The sequence below is a fragment of the Mytilus trossulus genome, chromosome 8, assembly GCF_036588685.1.
Source record: "Mytilus trossulus isolate FHL-02 chromosome 8, PNRI_Mtr1.1.1.hap1, whole genome shotgun sequence".
NCBI classification, from domain to species: domain Eukaryota; kingdom Metazoa; phylum Mollusca; class Bivalvia; order Mytilida; family Mytilidae; genus Mytilus; species Mytilus trossulus.
The window spans coordinates 59024783-59045697 of record NC_086380.1 but is presented as its reverse complement, the minus strand read 5'-3'; the positions used below and the strand labels follow the sequence as shown (position 1 = coordinate 59045697).

The 20915-nt window shown below is 30.6% G+C and overlaps 2 protein-coding genes across 3 annotated transcripts in view; both read right to left on the bottom strand.

The window, feature by feature from the left end:
• Nucleotides 1-20915, bottom strand: part of LOC134681203 (zinc transporter ZIP12-like) — a 64527-nt gene that overhangs the window by 12601 nt on the left and 31011 nt on the right. The window lies entirely within an intron of this gene.
• LOC134681204 (zinc transporter ZIP12-like) lies at nucleotides 1096-14025 on the bottom strand. The gene is made up of 10 exons (XM_063540706.1): nucleotides 13920-14025; nucleotides 8807-8843; nucleotides 7899-8074; nucleotides 6780-6912; nucleotides 5691-5746; nucleotides 4669-4764; nucleotides 3901-3955; nucleotides 2382-2534; nucleotides 1879-2066; nucleotides 1096-1409 (listed from the first exon to the last, which is right to left on the bottom strand). Exons 2-10 carry the CDS (start codon nucleotides 8823-8825, stop codon nucleotides 1284-1286), a joined length of 1002 nt encoding a protein of 333 aa, XP_063396776.1. The 5' UTR covers nucleotides 8826-8843; nucleotides 13920-14025; the 3' UTR covers nucleotides 1096-1283.

Genomic DNA, 20915 nt, shown 5'->3' with positions numbered 1-20915 from the left:
ATATATCTAGACACAGCAGTCATATTTGTTGATTTATTTGAACTAAAATCACAAAATATATAGTTGACATCCTTTTATAGATGAAGCATACAAATTCATTTTTCAATATAAAAAGAAGATGTGGTATGATTGCCAATGAGACAACTCTCCACAAGAGACCAAAATGACACAGAAATTTACAAATATAGGTCATCATACGACCTTCAACAATGAGCAAAGCCCTTACCTGTCTTTTAGTAGTAACAGAGGAGAAGATTGAGTATCGAAAAGTTTACGGACGATGGACGACAGGTGACGGACGAACGACGGACGCAAGGTGATAATATCAGATTATTACATGGCATTTTTCATATCGCATGTATTATCAGCCCTAGGTTCAATATCAGCCCAAGAGCCGCATGGCTCGAGGGTTGATATTGACCGAGGGCTGATAATATAGCGATATGAAAAAATGACATGTTATGATCTTTTTATCATATGCTTCAACAATGGAGAAAAATAACAGATAGGTATATTGATCCTTTTACGTGGTTTTAAAATAGAAGTTCAAAGAGTGAAAAATTCATGGATGTCGGACCCCAAATTTAGTACATTCGATATGAAATCTCTCTATCATATACCAAACAGAAAAGAAAAATATCTAAATATGTACAAATCGACAAAAAAAAGTTATTCAACACTATACATAATGAACACTGTTTCGAAAAGTCAACTTTTTTTAGTAACTTTCTAAATTGTGTTTAAAACTTTTAAAAATGCATTTGTTCGGGTTTTTATTTGTTTGTTGTTTTGGTTTTTTTTTTAATGATTTTACGCAATATACTTTCCAGTATCAAAATAATTGTTCTGTACATTACTTTGTAATGTTTTCCACTGAAAACGTAGCATTGCGGTGTATTTTCCGGAATTTGCCGAGTATCACCGGAATGCCATGCGATAACGTTACGGAAGGGCATGTGATAACATTTGAAGCATGTGATAAACTTTTCATATCAGCCCTCTAAGCACCAATTCGAAAAATATGAAATTTTCGCTAATTCAATGCTATTATCATACAGTAAGAATCACATGTTATTTACTCTAAGTATATGATAACACAATCTCTCAGATCCCGTTGGACTAAAAAAGGGAATAAACGTTCTAAATATGATATACAAATAACAGAAAAATTTAGATAAACAAACAAATATCATGTCTTGTTTTGTATACTACTTAAGGATGACTTTTTATTCGAGTCTCGTTGAAATCTCGAGTGATAATTACTTTGTAATTGTCTATCGGTATCATACTTCTATGTGCTCCTCAAAAACTGCTACAACAACTAAAATAAGGGCACCAGTCACAATGCCGATATTGTGATAACAGAACGTCTTCCAACTTTTAGATCCCAACTTCATTAGCTCTGGTAACTGAAATAGTAAGATAGACTTCTTACTTATTTTATCATATTTTATGAAGTGAGTAACCAACACTTTGACTCAAAAAGACTTGGCTAGTTTATTTTTTATAGATTAAAAAAAATTTATTTACTTTGACCTGTTGTCAAATAAAGAAGTTTTTAAATTTGAGGCACACAATTTTCATGATTTTTTTTTAGATTAGATAAATAAAACGTCTGAATAAAAGTCAGCTATTTTCCCCAAGAGGGCGCTGGATAGTTACGAGTATCGATACATGTACACAATAATTAGATAAATTATATAAACGCATAAAAAAGTGTACACAACAACACCAAAAACATAAAAAGGTAACTAAAAATGTAATTATTTATTATATTTCGGATAAACTGAGATATCCTCCTCAGTAAGATTATGATGTCTTCTTAGGAAAAAATCCAACAAAACACCAAACATAAAATACTTCTAATTTATATCTTACCATGTCAACCAGAGCTATGTACAGAAAATTTCCTGCTGTTACCGCATAAATCCAGTTGACGGCAGTTGCATACGACGCCACCTGTACACCAACAAAGAAACCAATAAAGGCTGTCAATGAGGAAAACAAATTGGCCCATATTGCCTGACAGAACGACAAACCACTTGTTATTAGCACAGCAAAGTCACCTACAAAGATAAGATAATTTGTATGAAATAGAAGTCAGGTCAAGTATAATCGGTATTTTTAAAATTCAAAGCGTAGAGTTTCAAGTTTGGAAATTTTCAGAAAGTACTTGCTTGAAAAACATGAAATGAAACTTTTTTCTCATATTTTCTGGTGAAAAGGGGCGTGTTATATGCAGTTTATAAAATACGTTCTTTCGGGTTTTTTTCTGGGGAAAATTGAAGTTCAGTACTGTTTGAATGCAGTATAATGAAACATTGATGCAGAATAAACAACTAAGAAAAGACATTCACGACTAAATATAGCTTTATAATTACCTAACTCCTGTGGTAATTCGTGACAGAATATAGCTATAGTAAGACCAATCCCATCCGCTATATCACTCGAGAACGCTGCTCCAAGCACGAGACCATCGGTAGTGTTGTGTATAGCATCTCCAATTATTATCATGTATGCTAGTGGGGCGATACCTATTTGTATATAATCAAATAAATTCAATTTGGATTAAACACATAACACATAATCGTTAACTTAAGTACCAAATTTTTGAAATATAATAAAAAAGGATAAAATTTCGGGGTCTTTTATAGTTGACCATGCAGTATAGGATTTGCTCATTGTTGAAAACCGTATGGCGACCTATATTTGCTAATTTCTGTGTCATTTGGTCACTTGTGGAGAGTTGTCTAATTGGCAATTATGATTTTGATACATATATTGCTCGCTATGTAACTTCATGTTTAGCCGGATAAATTGACAATGAATAAAGGTTGGTTTAAGGTTAGAAATTCGTTTTCTATAGAAATAATTTCGGAAAATATTGAACACAATTAGTGTTATTATCATTCAAAGTTATAATATGTGACGGCGTGCACAAAGCTGAGTCTACAAATGTAACGTCTTCAAATAACAAAAACCATTTACGACGTCGGTATTTTCCCTCAGAAAACGTAAGCTTAACAAAAACACTGGACAATTAGTTTACCACATAATTCTAAACATTCACATTCAACATAATTCTTTTTTTTTTCGAACAAAAAAGTGCACCAAATGCACATTTTGAAAATATAAATAAATATTTGCTACGAGCAGTATAATGGAAATAATTAGCGACGATGTTGTGGATCCTTTTCAGAAAACAGCGTCAAAACGCCATTTCTTTAGATTGTAACATTATAGCTGGACATTTAAAAAATTCAAGTGTTCAGTCTAGGCTTTCGAATCATTCATATGTTGCAGATTTTATTAAACCTCTGGTTTTGCACATTTCGAATACCAAGTTGTTTTGAAAATAAACAGATAGCAATTATATATTTTTTTACCGATTCTTCCATTTTGATTATTAGTCCTTCCAAATTACTACTTCTTACACATAAAGAAGATCATTCCAAGCATATCTACCATGGTCGTTTTTGATTTTTTTTTGCGGTAAATTTCATATTATATCAGAGTTCGAATCTGAACAATTCTATTATACGAAAATATGGGATACATTGTTAAATTTGTATAAGTTTAAGGTCAAAAACTCTATTTTATGCTAATTTAATGTTACAAGTTACATCGATTTTTTGCCGTTTTCGATATGTCCGTTTCATGCTTAAAAGATTAAATATTAATTTAACTTACTAGTAATTAATGTGGATTATTATGGCATCATCATTTTATCATGAAAAAAAATTCTTCTTAAAAAAATATTATAAATACATATAAATGTTATATGTTTAAAGCTATTGAAAAAGCGCATTTTACAGTTGCCGTCAACTTTGTGCACGCCGTCTTGTTCTATATAAGTGTAAGACAATGATATATATGATACATGTGTAATTAAAAGTTTACCCTTTTCTTTTTTCGAGTCTTCTGATCCTAAATCAATTTGACCATTTGAATTAACCTGTATTAGAAAAAAAAAGATTTGTATATAGTTTTAACTTTCAGTTTAATAGACGATAACACGTGATGTTTATGAACGATTAAACATTTTGTCATGAGCAACGAAACATAACTCACACTAAGTTACCTCCCTTTTACAAGAGAAAAAACTCAAATATATAACAAAAAGTCATGTCATTGTACAAACGTATTTGAAGTATGACGGATATGTACCATACTTAATAAAAGTAAAAAAAAAACAGGATTGAAATACAGCTTTTGATGTAGTTAAGGCTTGCATCAACTATTCTCGTAGTAGGCACTTAGGATAGATATCTAAGTTTAATACGCTGCTTTAGATACATGACTGGGTTACTGTTTTTTATTGTATTGTTTTCTTGTAGAAATTATGTCATTTCCTAATCGAAATTGTTTCGTTTATTTATACATACTTGCACTGCTACATACATTTTTTTGTACACATTGAAACTGTACAATTTTCTAACTTGAGCGTCATTCTTTTTTTTGGCATGTTGGATATTTGTCTCATTTTCAACTACATCACATCACTTTATCTTATAATCTTTTCTTTGGTTATAAAGTTTTTTTTATAACGGGTTAAAAGAAGATTTTTACTTTTACGACGACGTCCGGAAGCAACAAGTGTTTATGCCGATATTTGTAACAGTTGTGGTGATGCTGAGAAATGCAATGATATTAAAACCGTGTACATACATTGTAAAAATCTTTCGAACTTTTGGAATCACTATCAAGTTGTCCGAGATTTAATGCTCCTGGTTCAGTTGATGTGGGTATTTCTGATATGAGTCCCTGTAAATATATATACATGTATAACTGTAATTGTATGTTGTTATTTCCATGTAAAAAGTGCAGTTATCTAATTTGTAAATAAACCTTCTGTTTTGTATTTATTTGATAAGTGAAACATCTTTCAACATACGTTTAAGGTTTGTCCTTATGTTGTTACCTCAAACTCCCAGGTTATTGGAGGGATTGTGCCTTCATTCTAGTTTAACCCAGTCATATTTTGTTAATGTGTCTGTCCGAAGTCAGACTCCGTAAATTATTGATTGTCGCTTATTGTAGTATATCATATTAGTTTTCTGTTCATTATTTTGTACATAGATCTGCAGGCCGTTTATTTTTCTTTTTTAAACTGTTTTATATTTGTCATTTCGGGGCCGTACGGTGACCTTGTTATTCTAGAAACATAATCCTAGTGCATTTCCGTCTTTGGCATTTATACTAAAGTGTTCCCCAAAAAAGATGTTTTAAGATAGACAACGGATGAAGGTACAATACAACCCACATACATATAATGTACAACTTTTTAACTTATTAATTCACCGGTATGGTGACATCATTTTCGTAAAATATGCATATTTTCCGTCCTATTCCAATTGATAACGGACAATCAGTTTAGCCCACTTGATGAAGAACCATGTGTCGTACCCACTATATTGATTATAAAACCATCTATTCGGTAACAGATGATGGTTGTTTTTGTCTTTAAAATCGAATGCTTAGTTCGTTTCTGTGTGTGTTACATTCTAATGTTGATCGTTGTTCTCCTCACATATTTAAGCGTTTCCCTGCGTTTTAGTTTGGTACCAGATTCTTTTTTTTCTTTCGATTTATTAGTTTCGAACAGCGGTATATATTACTGTTGCCTTTATTTATATGCTATAAAAATGTTTTTTACAACATATATATATATATATATATTCATAAATTACCTTTCTTTTTTTCAGAAAAGTCATTATCATTTCCAGAAGATAAAAGGCGTATGTTCCTATCAAAGAAGAAAAAAAAGTACAATTTATTTATTTCACCTGTTTGTTGTATTAACATTACCATCACGACGGGTGCCATATATGAGACAGGATCAATTAACTCTACCAGTGACCACTTCTTTGTGATCACCTCTATTGTTGAAGGGTGAGTGTTGCTATTTATTTGGATTGATATGTTGTTTTATGGGAACTGTTGAATGTCTTTGGATTATATTTTGCCATCACATTGTCAGTTTGTTTTCTACTTGTTATTCAACTGTTCCTTTTGGTATTTTTCGCGTCTCTTTTCTGGACAATTAATATAAAGTAAACAAGAACTTTCTTTAAAAAAGATATCCGACGTATTTAAATTTGAGTATATGTTTAATACTATCATTTCAATAACCTCCAGAAGCACAATTGTAGGATTTTATAATGTCCTCCATGAAAAAATGTCCAAGACACAGATAATTTGAGGGTGTTGCTCTTCCATCCTTAGACTTTTAAACTTAATCCTATGATTTGCATGTGAATGTGAGAGTCTGACGAACGGTAAAAAAATTACAAATATGTCTAAACTATAAAATTTTACTCTGTAAGCTTCACCTTTGAACTGTGCTGATACTTGAGTCCTCATTCATAGTAATGTTAAGGATATCATTTTATTATATATAGAGTACTATTAGTTACATAGTTTGTTAGTGACCTAATGTGATATATACAGGGTCAGTTAATTCCATAAAATTCCATTAAAGTGTTCAAGTGTTCAATTTTAAGAACCTTCTACAATTGGTCTGCACTATTAAACTAATGTAAACGATAAATATATATATAATAAACAAACTTAATATAACAATATTAAACAGAACTTTTAGTATTTTAAATAATCAAACAGTGCCTAAGTCGCAAATTCACTACTAACCGTGTACTAATTGAAATAAGCCCCGCCTTCCTACTAACCTAATATGGAATATACACGGTCTCTACGAGGTCGCTTTTAACCGATCATATTCCTAGAAATGAATAGGAGGTAAGATAAGTAATAACACCTACCCAGTAATACAACCATTGTATACCATATGTAATTTTCAACATGAATCCCTGCTTCGTGGTCGTCATGGTCGTGTTCTGTTCTGTTGTCCTCGTGTTCATGCTCATGATCAGAATGTCCATGGACTCCTAGAGCCTATAACAAAAATGATAATAAATAATGGACCAATCAAACCTATACGAAAAACTAATGCAAATTGACAAATGAAAAACAAAAAAAATGTAATGTTTTGTGCTGTGGACGCCTAGAGCCTATAACAAAAACAATGTTAACAAATGTGGACCTATAAAGTGTATAACTAAAACAGTAAACAAATACCAAAAAATCCCTTTGGACCCAAAAGCCTGCAGATTACAAAAGCATCAAAACAACAACATGTACTTATTTCATCGTCTCGATACAGGAATATCGAAATTATTCGAACACTTGGTCCTAGGAATTCAAAGAGTGACACTGTTTCATCATATTTGAACCAGATAAGTTAAGTTTAATTGGAATCAAGAAGATGTGGTATTGAATGCCGATGAGACAAGTCTCAATCCGAGTCAAAATGTGTAAAATGTTAACCATGATAGCAAAAGTAAATGATCTCCATAGTGTTTTTGGTTTTATTTATCTACTACTGCAGATGAAGGAGAAGGTTCACAAATTAAAAAAACAGGCCCAAAAACATGAAATATTTCATGAAAAATAGAAATAAAAATGTAACTATTAATGCTATCCTAACACAAAAAATATACTGTATGCGTATTGGCAGAGAGACAACCAGCAATTCTTGTAAATGCAGTATTTATTAAAAAAACATGAATAAAAAAAAACATGAATAAAAATGAAAATGTAACTTTAACACAAAAATATACTGTATGCGTATTGCAAGAGAGACAACCAGCAATTACTATTATTGTAAATGCAGTATTTATGAAAAAGACATGAATAAAAATGAAAATTTAAAATTGAGGGTTTGAAATTACATTGTTTTCAAATATGATTTATTTCTAGTTCATTTTTTGAATACAGCAATCACATTTAAGAATATATTACACAATAAAAATAATAACAACAAATTTATACAAATTTTTTTTCTCAATTTTTCAGTACCAAGATCAAATAATTGAGCTCACCTCAGGAATAAGATGAACCACTGCCCCTGTAAACAGAGTCCCAACAGCTAATCCCATAAAAATCGACAAAAACACGTGGTATGCATTTGAAAACCGCTTAGCACATGGCAAAACGGCAGCTCCACAAATAGAACATACACAACATATTGCATTAGCTAAGATACCATAACCATAGACTGAAATACATTCATAAATACATTAACAAATCATTACACGCTAATGTTATAACCAAAGTGAAATTTAATGTTGATATCAAAGTGAGTAACTATTGTTTATTTTGCGGTTTTTATATTTATATAAGCTCGCTCTGTCTCTGTTGCCTTACAATGCTATTATTGTAGAAAACACAATGCTAGTTGGTTCGATATTCAAGAACTTGCAATAAAAAGCAATATTTCTTTGCAACAGGATAGCATCTTTCATTGGAGTAATTGAATAAATGGTTTTCGGCGGTAACTGTTTTGTTTTCGTCTTGGTGTCTTTCGGACACAGTCATGATTTTTGCTATTAAATTGATTCATAAGGCGGGATATGAATGCGAAGTCTTTTGCCGTTTTGGTATTATTTTTTTTTTTAAGAAATTCACAAATTACTCTGTCTTGAAAAGTAAAAATAAGGAACAAATAAGCAGTGATAACGAGTTATTTAGATAGACAAAACTTCTTTAATAAGTTTTATATGGCACAATTTTAGAGTAAATAGAGCAAAATATGAATTAAAATAAAGTGATTTAACAAATGACCCAAAATGAAAGTTTGTTTAACATGAACAAACAGGTAAAACATTTGACCGGAAGAGTAAAGACAAGTGCTGATATGATTAACTGCAAGTATGAACATTTTGTAGTGCTTAATTTGCCTTTAATTGAATCTACTGCCCAAGACTATTTATACTTTACATAAACTTACTTTCAGCTGTAGTAGGCATTTCTCTACTGTATCATTACTGAAACCAATAAAACAAGTATATATATTTATTTAAATTTGTGGTCACAATCAAAAACAGCAAGATTTAGCAGTTGCAAATTCTTAGGAAAACATTCAAAAATAGTTGTACAAAACACTTTAAGTGAATGTACAAAAACACTTAAGGTGGTACCTAACGCTACTCTGTAATAACAGCTAGATGTTTTAATTACGTTGCGTTGTGAAGGCAATATGAAACTTTGCAATGATCAAAATTAGTGTTTGACAAAATGCTATATAACCAGTGCAATTTTTATGATGAAACGCTTGGTTCAAAAATTTTGATTTTTTTAAAATTTTTGTTAAAGGGTGAAAGTTAATACTTTGTCAAAATTTTATGAAAATTAAACGTGCCAAATTAATTTAAGTGCTTGTGTTGGGTACCACCTTAAAACACCATACATTCGAAAAATATCGTATTTGCTCGTTAAAAGGCAACAAGAGAGAAACCTATTCACACATCAAATTTGAAAAGTGTCACTCAAAGCTAATCATGCGATATGGAATAAATTATAAAATCCTATTCGTATGAGATGCTCATTTTTAGCATAAGTTAACTACGCATCCCAATTTTCTCACAAATCAGTTTTGAACAACAGTTCACAAAACAAAACAAGAAGAACCAATTACTGAGCAACAATAACCAACTTTATTTGATCTAAGGTGCTCTGAAAGGGTAAGCCAATCATTTTACACATGTGGCCTCCATCATTTAAAGTTATGGCATAAAGACATTCCCAATTTTATCCTTCCTTTCCAACATACATACATTGTTATAGAACAATGCAACTTTTAACAGATCCTTGGACATTAGAACGACAATTTCTTACCACATGACAAGGTCCCCAACTTTGTGAACATAATTTAATACATAATCGTCATAATCATCACCCCCATTTTATATTATCAAGAATGGAGCAGGAAACATTTATGTTGAAATTAGGTCAGAAGAAAAAGAAAAATTGAAATTAGGGATAAAAAATTTACAAATTCATAAATCGATAAAAAAAAAATGATAAATATCGTTATTAATCTGAAAATGGTCATTACGAATTTTGAAATACTAAGACTTTTCTACCAGAGGAATCGATTATCTTAGCTGTAATTCCGAGGCATAGATTACCTAAGCCGTATTTGGCACAATTTTTTGGAACTTTGGATCCTCAACAACTTTGTACGTGTTTGGCTTTATGAATATTTTGATATAAGCGTCACTGATGAATTTTATATAGACGAAACGCGCGTCTGGCGTACTAAATTATAATCCTGGTACCTTTGATAACTATTCATATTAATAGACATGACAAAATGATTTTTGTTTTTGTTTAAGCAGCTATCATATGACACAATTTGAAAAAAGCTAGTATCGAAGTCCAACCGACATATGTTCTGTGAACATTTTCAAAAATACTATCTGATAGATATGTTATATGACAAAGAATAAAAATGTTGAAACAATTCTATCTTAATTCTTAGATATGTAAAAAATATTCAAAGAAAAACAATCCACCTTTTCATCCCTTATCTTACAATCCACTTGTTTGTGTACAAAAGGAAGCGTACCTGTTAAAACCCTGTTGACCAATGATTGAATACAATTTTAGTCTATTTTTCTATATATTTAATTTAAATAAAAATCTTTAAAATTAGTTATGTTAAAATATATATGTTTCAGACCATATGAGTATTTGGACCGTACGCGTACGGTCCGGACCGTATACGTATACTCGTACGGTCCGACCATACGCGTACGGTCCAGTACGAGCTGACCATACATGTTATTTGATCATATGGGTTAAATTGAAACAAACGTTTATCACAATCTTCATTTTTAGTTTTACAAATTGTTATTGATAATTTATTACAATTAGATAGATAAAATGAACAAACGAACAATTGAAATTAAATATTTGTTTAATTGAATATCTGAATCCTATTTTGGTACTCTCGCCCAAGGTGACACAAGTTACGTAATATTTTTAACATTTTCATGTATGCAGTTCATGCATGTTCCTTTGCATTTTTTGGTAAAGTTGCTAAATATTTTAAAACATTATGTTTACTTCCGATATCTTCAATTTCAGTGATCATAGTTCAATTAATGTTCTACTGATCGACATGCTTAATACAAGAGATTAACAGATTTAATTAGCGTGAATTTTAATAAAAAGGTTAAAATATAAAGTTTGGTTTCAATTACAATTGAACTTTTTTATATTAATTTGATAGTTAAGTTATGTTGATCTGCTATATGCATTTGTATCTATTAAACTTGATCAACTTTCTAATATTAGTCAGACCGTACGTGTACGGTCCGAACGTATGAGTATTTTGAAAAAGTACGCATACGGTCCAGACCGTACGCGTACGGTCCAAATACTCATACGGTCTGGAACATATACACAAATACGAAAAATTATGGAAAAGTACAATAAGGGTTAAGAAGAGACCCTGTCAACAATATATTCTTATTGACAAACAAGTCGAGGACGTGTCGTTTTGCACAAAATGTTATATAAACATGTACTTAAATACCTGACCGAAATAATTGATATCCTGGTTAAACTAAAAATGATATCTGATATATCTAATTGATTAAACGGATGTGTACTTTGGTGAATATGTAGCATTTTTACATTTAGTTCACAATTAGGAAATCTAACTCCATTACAAGTTTTGTCATCGTTTTCTTACATAACACATACTTTTATATGACACGGTGGATTCAAGAGAAAGAAATGTTATTCCTATGTTTTTACTAAAAATGTTCATCTATTAACATGAAGTATCATTGATGCGTTCATTTTTCTGTTAATTTACTGGTTATTAAATGGTGAATTATTCGTAACACTAAGGGTTTTCCATCCCAAGTATATATATATCGTTGACCGTATTTTAAACCTCTTTTTTTGGAATTATTCAGAGTCTTTTTCATCTTTGTCTTGGTTTATATGCCATTTTATGCTTCTTTGTTACATATTTGTTTGTTTTTATAGTTATTACGATTATAACACAATGATGACTGCTGCACATCTGCTTTTGACATTTTTACCTATAATAAAATTAAAATTGAGAATGGAAATGGGGAATGTGTTAAAGAAACAACAACCCGACCATAGAACAGACAATAGCAGAAGGTCACCAACATGTCGTCAATGCTGTGAGAAGTTCACGCACCCGGAGGCGTCCTTCAGCTTGCCCCTAAACAAATATATGTACTAGTTAAATGATAATGAACGCCATACTACACTTCAAATTGTACACAAGAAACTAAAATTAAAAATAATACAAGACTAACAAGGGACTGAGGCTCCTGACTTGGGACAGGTGCAAAAATACGGCGGGGTTCTACATGTTTATGAGATCTCAACCCTCCCCTATACCGCTCACCAATGTAAAAAAGTAAATTATGTCTGTTAATTTTGTTATCAATATGATGGAATTTGATGCAACTGTCATACAGGTGAGACGTTTCGATAGATAAAAAAACAGGTTTTATCCACCATTTTCTACATAAGAAAATGTCTGTACCAAGTCAGGAAAATGACAGTTGTTATTATTTCGTGCGATGTGTGTAACTTTTGATAACAATTGTCATATACCTGACATGGTACTGACCATGCCTTTTGTAGAAAATGGTGACTGAAGTCTGATTTTTATAGCTGATTAATCCTCTCACTTGTAAGGCAGTGGATTTAATTACATAGTTTTGGTTATTAAATGCTTAATAACACTGTGCATAAACAGGCAAGCATAAATATCATATTAATTTCTTAATCTAGAGAAAATTGTATAAAAAGAATTGTCAAGCAAAGAGGTCTATATCTAAAAGTGAGCGCGTATAAGTCTCTGTGATGCTTTGAATGATGCAAATATACTCATCAAAGATACTTAGATTGAAATTTTGTATTTTGGCGGACTCGCAGTCATCAGTGAGGCTCAAATGAAAAGTATCAAATAAAGGACACAAAAAGATTATTGGGGACCAACATTTCCTAAAAGTTTAGTAAAAAAAAAGCTTAGGTAATATATTCCTCAGGTAAAGAAGCATTAGTATTTCAAAAATGCAAAACAGTAAATATCTAATTAAAGAGTATTTTCTACAAGGTTCTTGACCACCTGTGAATATATGTTTATCCTCATTTGGAGAAAGTGTCGATAAATTAATAAAACCGTAATTTCTACACTGAACCAATTCCATAAAAGAACAATTGTTTTATAAAATGTTACATAACCCGTGGTTTAAAAATTGTTGTGTCAACATCTGTGTATAGAGAATATGGTTAGTAAGTAGTATTTCGTTATTATCGAATTGTAAAAAGTTAAACAAAAAATATTATTTCTGTGATAAACAGATCACAATGACTTACAAATTGGAGTTGAAGAAGTCTAACAAACCCTCAAACTTTTGGTTACATGTTAAAGCAAAGTTATTGGGTTAATTTTTTTTTATTTTAAAAGGGTCAGGATATAACAATCGGACATTCAGAATTCTTAAGCTGGTGCTAAATTTGTTATAATAAAAAATTGCAATATGAGAAAATTGTCAATTCTGTTTTGAATTCTGCACTTCTTATTATATAGAAAGCTGCTAATACAAAAATACCGTAATGTTTGGTAGCGATTATCATCAGATTATCATTATATCTGCATTTATAAACGAAGAAATATGTAGATATTTTATAAATTCATAGTTTTCTTTTAAAATATTAAATATATTGACATAGAATGTATACAGTAGTTTTGTTACGTCAAATATATTATGTTAAGAAAAAAGAATGAATTTCGAAAATTGATATTTAAAAGTTCTTTAAAGTGGAAAGGGATTTATATAAGTTGAAAAACTTGTTTTCCCAATCCACTATGAATATATGTTTAGTCTAAAGTTCTTTAAAGAAAATGATATGATAATAATTATAAATTCATTTTTGAGATGTATTGTGAAGGTTAAAAACATATTTCTCTTGCCATTGTATTATCAATTTGTTTTGATGCCACTCCACATATACTTTAATTCATTCATCTACAAATTGTTTTAAGATAACATATAACTTACCTGTTGAACCGTTATGGATAATATGGTAAGTAGCGCTTTTATTGTATATTAATTCTAAATCTTATTTTTTTTGGGAAAAAAGTGGTCCGAATTATTGTTTATATACTACTTTCAGGGGGTGTTAAACGACCTTGACTACTCATGTGTTTATCGCACGATCGGTATTTTTATATAGTAAAACACTGCGTAGATATAGCGATATACTACATGTATAAACAAATTTTACAAATCTATTTTTAAGTTTTTACCCTGTAAACAAAATATTTATAGAAAATTCAAAAAGTAAGTTTCGTTTTATTATTTAGTGTACAAATGTCAACACAAAACTTCAAAAATATCTATCTGTTATAAACAGTACTCGGTTCAAATTAGCACTATCAAATTTCAAAGTGTCAACGATATATATGTATTTAAAATCTTATATATCTCTAAAAGAAGGCTGTCGTATTTATTTATATCGTGATAACAGTTTGATGAAAGTTTAAAAATAGATACAAGTATTATAAGTATTATTAAAGTGCGCAAGACCATTGTTTTCTACCGAAGCCGATAAGGGTCATTCGATAAAATTTATTTATGTCGTAATTACGACATAGTATGTCATGAATACGTCCTAGGGTGTCGTAGTTACGACATCGAAATATCATAATAATGACATAGTATTGGGAAATAACGACATCGCTTTATCGTAATAACGATATATTATGTGAAAATAACGGCATCGCTGTGTCTTAATTACTACAACCTTATGTCGTAAGACATCGGTATATCGCAATTTACGACTGAATTTAAAGTGATTATAAATATAATTGGTGTTAAGGTCCTTAAACGGAATTGTTACGTATTGAGATAATAAAATTAACGGTACCAATTTTCTTGCACCAGATGCGCATTTCGACAATACATGTCTCTTGAGAATGAATTTCCCTCGCCTTACGGCTCGTGAAATTTAACACTCTCTCGACTGGTATTTTTCGCAAATACCCCTCAGGAACATGATATATCTGTTTGAAATATCTTTAACAACGAAATCAGCGGAAAATTTAAAAAAGAAAATCCCTTTATTAAATGGCATAATCACAAACTCAGACACACCACATTAATGGAAAACACCTGTTATATTCCTGATTCAAAGCAGCCATTCCGTCACGTAGAGAACTTGTTACAGATTTTTTGAAATTAAATAAGTTTCATTTTCGTTTGCAATTTTGGGGGAGAAATATATTTACAATACTTATAAAATCAAATCTTGTTCCTGTATGTTAATAAAAAATTATTGCTTGATTTTGATAAAAGGGAAAATAGTATTGTCCTATGAAAATCAGATGACCATAAAAAAGAAGCCGTGTCCCTATTTTGTTTTTAAATTGGAGTTTTTTAAGAGTTATAAAGAAGTCACGAGTGCTAAATAAATATACACTAGCTAACAAATTCAATGAGAGCACAGTGTTTCAATACATCCAACGAATGGATAACACCTTTCCTATTTCTGACGTTGTAAAGGCATTTTCTTAGGAAGAAAATGATGGATTTAACATGGTTTTAAATTACCTGCTGGATCTCTCACATGGCCACAACAACCTCATTAATCTTTTAATTTGATATCAAAATACATATCTTAATATCAAATGAAATTGCAATGGCTGCTGTGTTTTAAACCTTAACATAGATAATAATGGACATTTATTTTGATATTGTTCGCACATAATATGAATGAACTCCTTCTTAAAGTAAGTTTACATGTACCTGTTCATTTGTTTATCATGGAATGGTTGATTTTCTATAATGTTTTGGCCTCATTAAATAAAATGAATGCCTTTGGAACGCGTATTACGATCTGAATTACAAAAGTTCTATTTTTCCTATTAGAATCGGTTTTGTTTTTCTATCATGCAATTCAAACACTCATTTTAAAGAAGTGCATCAATTTGAAGAAAAAAATACCTTAATCTGACATATGTATCGGTCGAACAAGTTCAATTGCGGGCATAACAAATTACGTGGTTAAAATAAAAAGATGTTGATAGCGAAATATCAATATTGACAAACTTTTCATTAACATAATGTACAAGGCACATATTTTAAGGTAATGTATTTGTGGTTACGTAATTGGTGATACAACAACTCACAGGTAAAGTGCACTGCGTCGTATATAATACTGCTTGCATAAATAAATGCACATAGACTGATAATGCTTTGTTGATTAAAGAATACCACAGGTAAATATGCATTCACCTGTCATGTAAGAAATTCTTTTCGGTGATAAAACATGCGCATTTACGACTGAAATCAATCAAACATTCATTATCAACAATAGCATAGTTTAAATACATTTTCTCTCCGTTTTTAATGAATTATTTGGAAACGGCAAATAAGACATTCAAGTCGTCTGGTTAAAACTATCTTATTAGCGAGTATTAAAACAATTGAATTAAATGTGTTGTTTAAAGGGATAAGAATTGAATATAATATACTAGTACAAAGGGAAAACATTAAAAATATAAGTCGAATTAAACCCGACAAACAATGGCTAAAAATAATCGACGAAAAACAAGCCTAAAAACCTATACAGAAAATATTTACTAAAATTAAACTACACGACCTACTTCAAAATGCAGGGGTAAAGGTAGTTGATCATTAAATGTCAACAGTTCCTGCTTCAATTATCAAAACAAGACCGAGGGAAAGTTAATTGTCAACCATATGTTTGTTATGAGTTACTTCGGCAAGTATTTTTGTGAAATGGAAGAAATCATATCATATAATTTGGAACAAAATTATATCATGTATATGGATTAATATCACTTCAAATACAAATTTAATTTTGTTAGCCATTCCAATCAAGAGAACAATGTTCACCCAGATTCATTCTCAAAGAAACTATTTTTCTGATTAATAATTACCCCATACGACAACAAAATACAGGCAAAATAACAAAAATACAGATTTCACCGAACTCTGTAAATACATTAAAAGTTACGAGCCAATAAAAAATACAAATGAGGAGCAACCTTATTGAAATGTGAAATCATAATTTGTCAAAAGATTATTTCATTTTTAATTATTTGATCTTTGTTTAAGCATACTTTATGAATTTTCAAATAAATTGATCTTTGTTTAAGCATACTTTATGAATTTTCAAATAATTTGATCGAATAGGAAATTGTTTGAATTATTTGTTTCGGTTAATCCCTCCTTAACTTACCAGCGTAAATTATGACGTTTGTGGATAAATGACAATCGAAATAGAATATTGTTCGTGGATATCTAAGGAATGAAACGAGAATTTATCCTTTTGACGCATAAAACATATAAACAGGGTAAAATAACAAAAATACCCAAAATCCAAGGAAACTGCTGAGCGGGAAGTCCATACATATTCTTATGACAAAATCGAAGGTTAAAAAACATCAAATAAGTGGAAACAACTGACATATACCTCACTTGGTACAGGCGTACAGAATTATGTCTTTTAAAGAATGATAGCCTGGTTGATACGTTGAATGAGCGTTCAGATTATTCGATTTTAAATACCATTACATTAACTAATTTGATTAAGATTTGATATATAGAAATTAAGAACGAAAATCTTTAAGCATTTTGTTTTACTTAAAACATTTCTTTCGCCATTTGAGAGTATATTTTGTGAAGAAAAGCAAATTTACATTGTAGAACCCTCAGCAATTAAATATAACATTGACAAATAAAACTTACCCTTTCTTGTATAGGAGAAAATGAGAGAATACGCTATGTCAGATTATTTTGAATAATTTCATCGCATCCTGGTTGATGACTGGGGTGCATTAAAGGATTATTACAATTATCTAAAACATAAATTCGGTAGTTCATAATTACTGACACACCTCAAATAGGTTTAAAATGTTTAGGAGCCTGTGCAAAAAACAAAACAAAAAAAAACAAAATAACTCTTAAAAACAAATCTTGTAACTGGTGTATGCACCTACGATACAAACAACAATTTCTTTGTTAAATCGTCAATTATAACCTTCTAACTACATTGTTCGCAGGATCACATCTTGGCAACATTACAGAAACGAGAACCCAATATAAAGATGTGATATGCAATTAGATCGTTATCACAATGTGTTTTGTATAAACAGTAGTATACCGCTATTAGAAATTCAAAAATCGATAAGGAAAAAAAAACGGGTTACAAACTAAAACTGAGGGAAACGTAATATAAGAGGACCACGACACCACAGAAACACAACATTAAAATGTAACACACACAGAAACGAACTATAATATTACAATGGGCATTTTCCTGACTTGGTACAGGGCATTTTAAGCAAAAAAATGGTGGGTTGAACCTGGTTTTCTGGCATGCCAAACCTCCCGCTTTAATGGCATAATAATTATAACATTAAAATGACAACATTGCATGACAGGACTACAACAAACAAATGGGAGAAAATATAGAACAGAGAGACAAACGAACAATGGCCAACCAAATGTACCGGGTTATGAAAAATTAACACGCCAGACGTGCAGTACATCCAAAAGTGACCAACCAGTGACACTCTGACGAAAAATGTTTGAAAGCCAAACGAGTACAAAGTTGAAGATCATTAAGGACCAAAAGTTCCAAAAAGTAGTGACCAATACGGCTTTGTATAATATTTTTGAATGTTTATGTAGATTAATAACACATGCATAAATATGCCTATTATTCAGTTGTTTTCTGTTGTACATCATATTTGTTCTTTGTTTACTGTACGATACAAAAATCAACCCATATGGTTTATTGTTAAATATTTGTCATGCTAGGGCTTTTTAAAACAGCTATCTAATCATGGAGGGAGGCCTATTGAAAAATTTGAAAAAAGTAAAATCACAAAAATACGTAGCTCCTAGTAAAATTCAAAACGAAAAGTCCGTAATTAAAAGGCAAAATAATAAGCTCAAACACATCAAACAAGTGAATAAAAACTGACTTGGTTCTAGCATTTTCTTATGAAAAAGTCATTCCTTCGACAATTTTACGGACGCCAACACGGGTTTTACCGTTATTTATATATATTGCACAGATAGCGACAGACTCTGTATGTTCCCATTGTTTTACTTACTATCATGACACATATTCTTGATTTAAGCATATGAATCAACGTCAAATCTAACTAGACATACGATTGACGTAAACAAATCTTGGTTTTCAACAGTCAGTATTTTGCTTTGAAAATTATTTTACGCAATTTCGCAAGAAAAGAAGTTATCACTATCCCTCAACTTCCTCTTCAGAGTGCGTAAGTGCTGTGTTTTTGGCGCGTAGTGTTAGCGATATTTTAAACATTGTCATATAAAGTGCAGGTTTGGCTAGCAAAAAAAACAGATTCAACCCAACATTTTGCGTAAATTGTCCTGCACCAAGTCATAAATATTGCAGTTGTTATCTAATAGTTCGTTTATGTGTATTTTGGCACTTGTTTATTTTTCACTTTAGTGTTCAATTTGATCTTTTGTTTCCTCCTATAGTTGATGTGTTTCACTCGTTTTAACATTGTAACCCTGATTTCCGTTCGATTAACGACTTTTAAACAGTGGTATACTACTGTTGCTTTTGTATTGATGATGTCTTATATAAATCTATGCCATTGAACCTGGAATTTGGACTCAACAGATACTTCTATTTCATATATTGACAAACATCTAGAAAGTGACAAAATGTGTCGGTTGAGAACAAACATTTACGACACAAAGTAGGATATGTACTTAAATGAAAAACTCAGTGAGTGCCTTATGTGGATCAGGATTGGTTTAACCTTTAAAGACACATGTTATCTACTCGGACTTTTTGATGGGGTTCGTCTTATTCTGTTTTAAGTTCTGTTATCCTAAGTACACTGTTGTTTGCGTTAAGGTCGTGTTACTTTGTTTTGCTATTTAATTGTTAGTTCTTTTTCGACAAACGAGTTTGTATGTCTCTTTGGTATCTTTCCGAATCACTAGTCAAGATCTAATGTAAAAACACTTCATGATTAATTTGAAATTTTTATGTCCTATTGTGTTGCCGTCACATGGTTGTACATTTTGCATATTAAATCATATCTTTAATTCACAATAATGAAAAAAAATAATGTTGAATTTTATTTTATTGTATGTTTTCAACATGATCCCCTTTAATAAACATGATTGAAGAGGTACATTATTGATTTGCATGTTTATGAACCTATAGTTTTGCTTCTGATATATCTTTTATACGTCCGAAACGCTGTTTTTAATCTATCTTCATCAGAACCATTTAATCAAAACATATGAAAAACAATGATGTATGCGATCTAAACACATAAAAATGCCTATCATTTCTAAATAATCTACTAATTAATCAACTAAGAATTTAAGAAATGCTTGCTTAAGATCATATCTGTACAGAAGGACTCCTGAAAAATAAATTGTATTAATGTATTTCACACTAAATCTTCATATGTACTCCTATGTTTACACGATAATTAAATATTTAAAACAAAGTGTGGTAAGAAATGTTTAAAGTAGTTATCAAAGGTACTAGGATGAAATACACTTTTGTACTATTAAAGCAAACATCCAATTCGACAAATGCATTAAATCCATGCTGTCGTTTTATTTATAGAATGATTTTTGTCACATTTTGTTTTATCTTTCTTAGTCATTAGGCTACATTAAGGGGTTTTCCATGACTGTATTATCGAAGATAAACTGTTGATGTAGAAAATTGAATTGTGTAATATGTCTGATCATGTTAAATAATATTTATTGAATATCATAATATCTATGTATCAATAATATTAAAGAAAGAAATAAACGATTCCTTGATTCATACCGTCGAATTCGTTTACGTAAACTTACAATTATAAAGTCGAAATTTGTATGGTAACAGGTTAACAACATTACTTTTCATAAGAATCCAGTCTAAACATATGTTATGCAATTGTGATAGCTTTCAAAATTAATGTTTGAAATAAACGTCATTCTTAACAAAAGTAGATGCAGTTTAACAAG

Coding starts and splice junctions, on each gene's coding strand:
- LOC134681204 (XM_063540706.1), bottom strand. Junction 6,913..7,898: donor TGGTTCATCTTATTCCTGAG/GTGAGCTCAATT, acceptor TTTTTGTTATAG/GCTCTAGGAGTCCATGGACA. Junction 1,410..1,878: donor ACATAGCTCTGGTTGACATG/GTAAGATATAAA, acceptor TTACTATTTCAG/TTACCAGAGCTAATGAAGTT.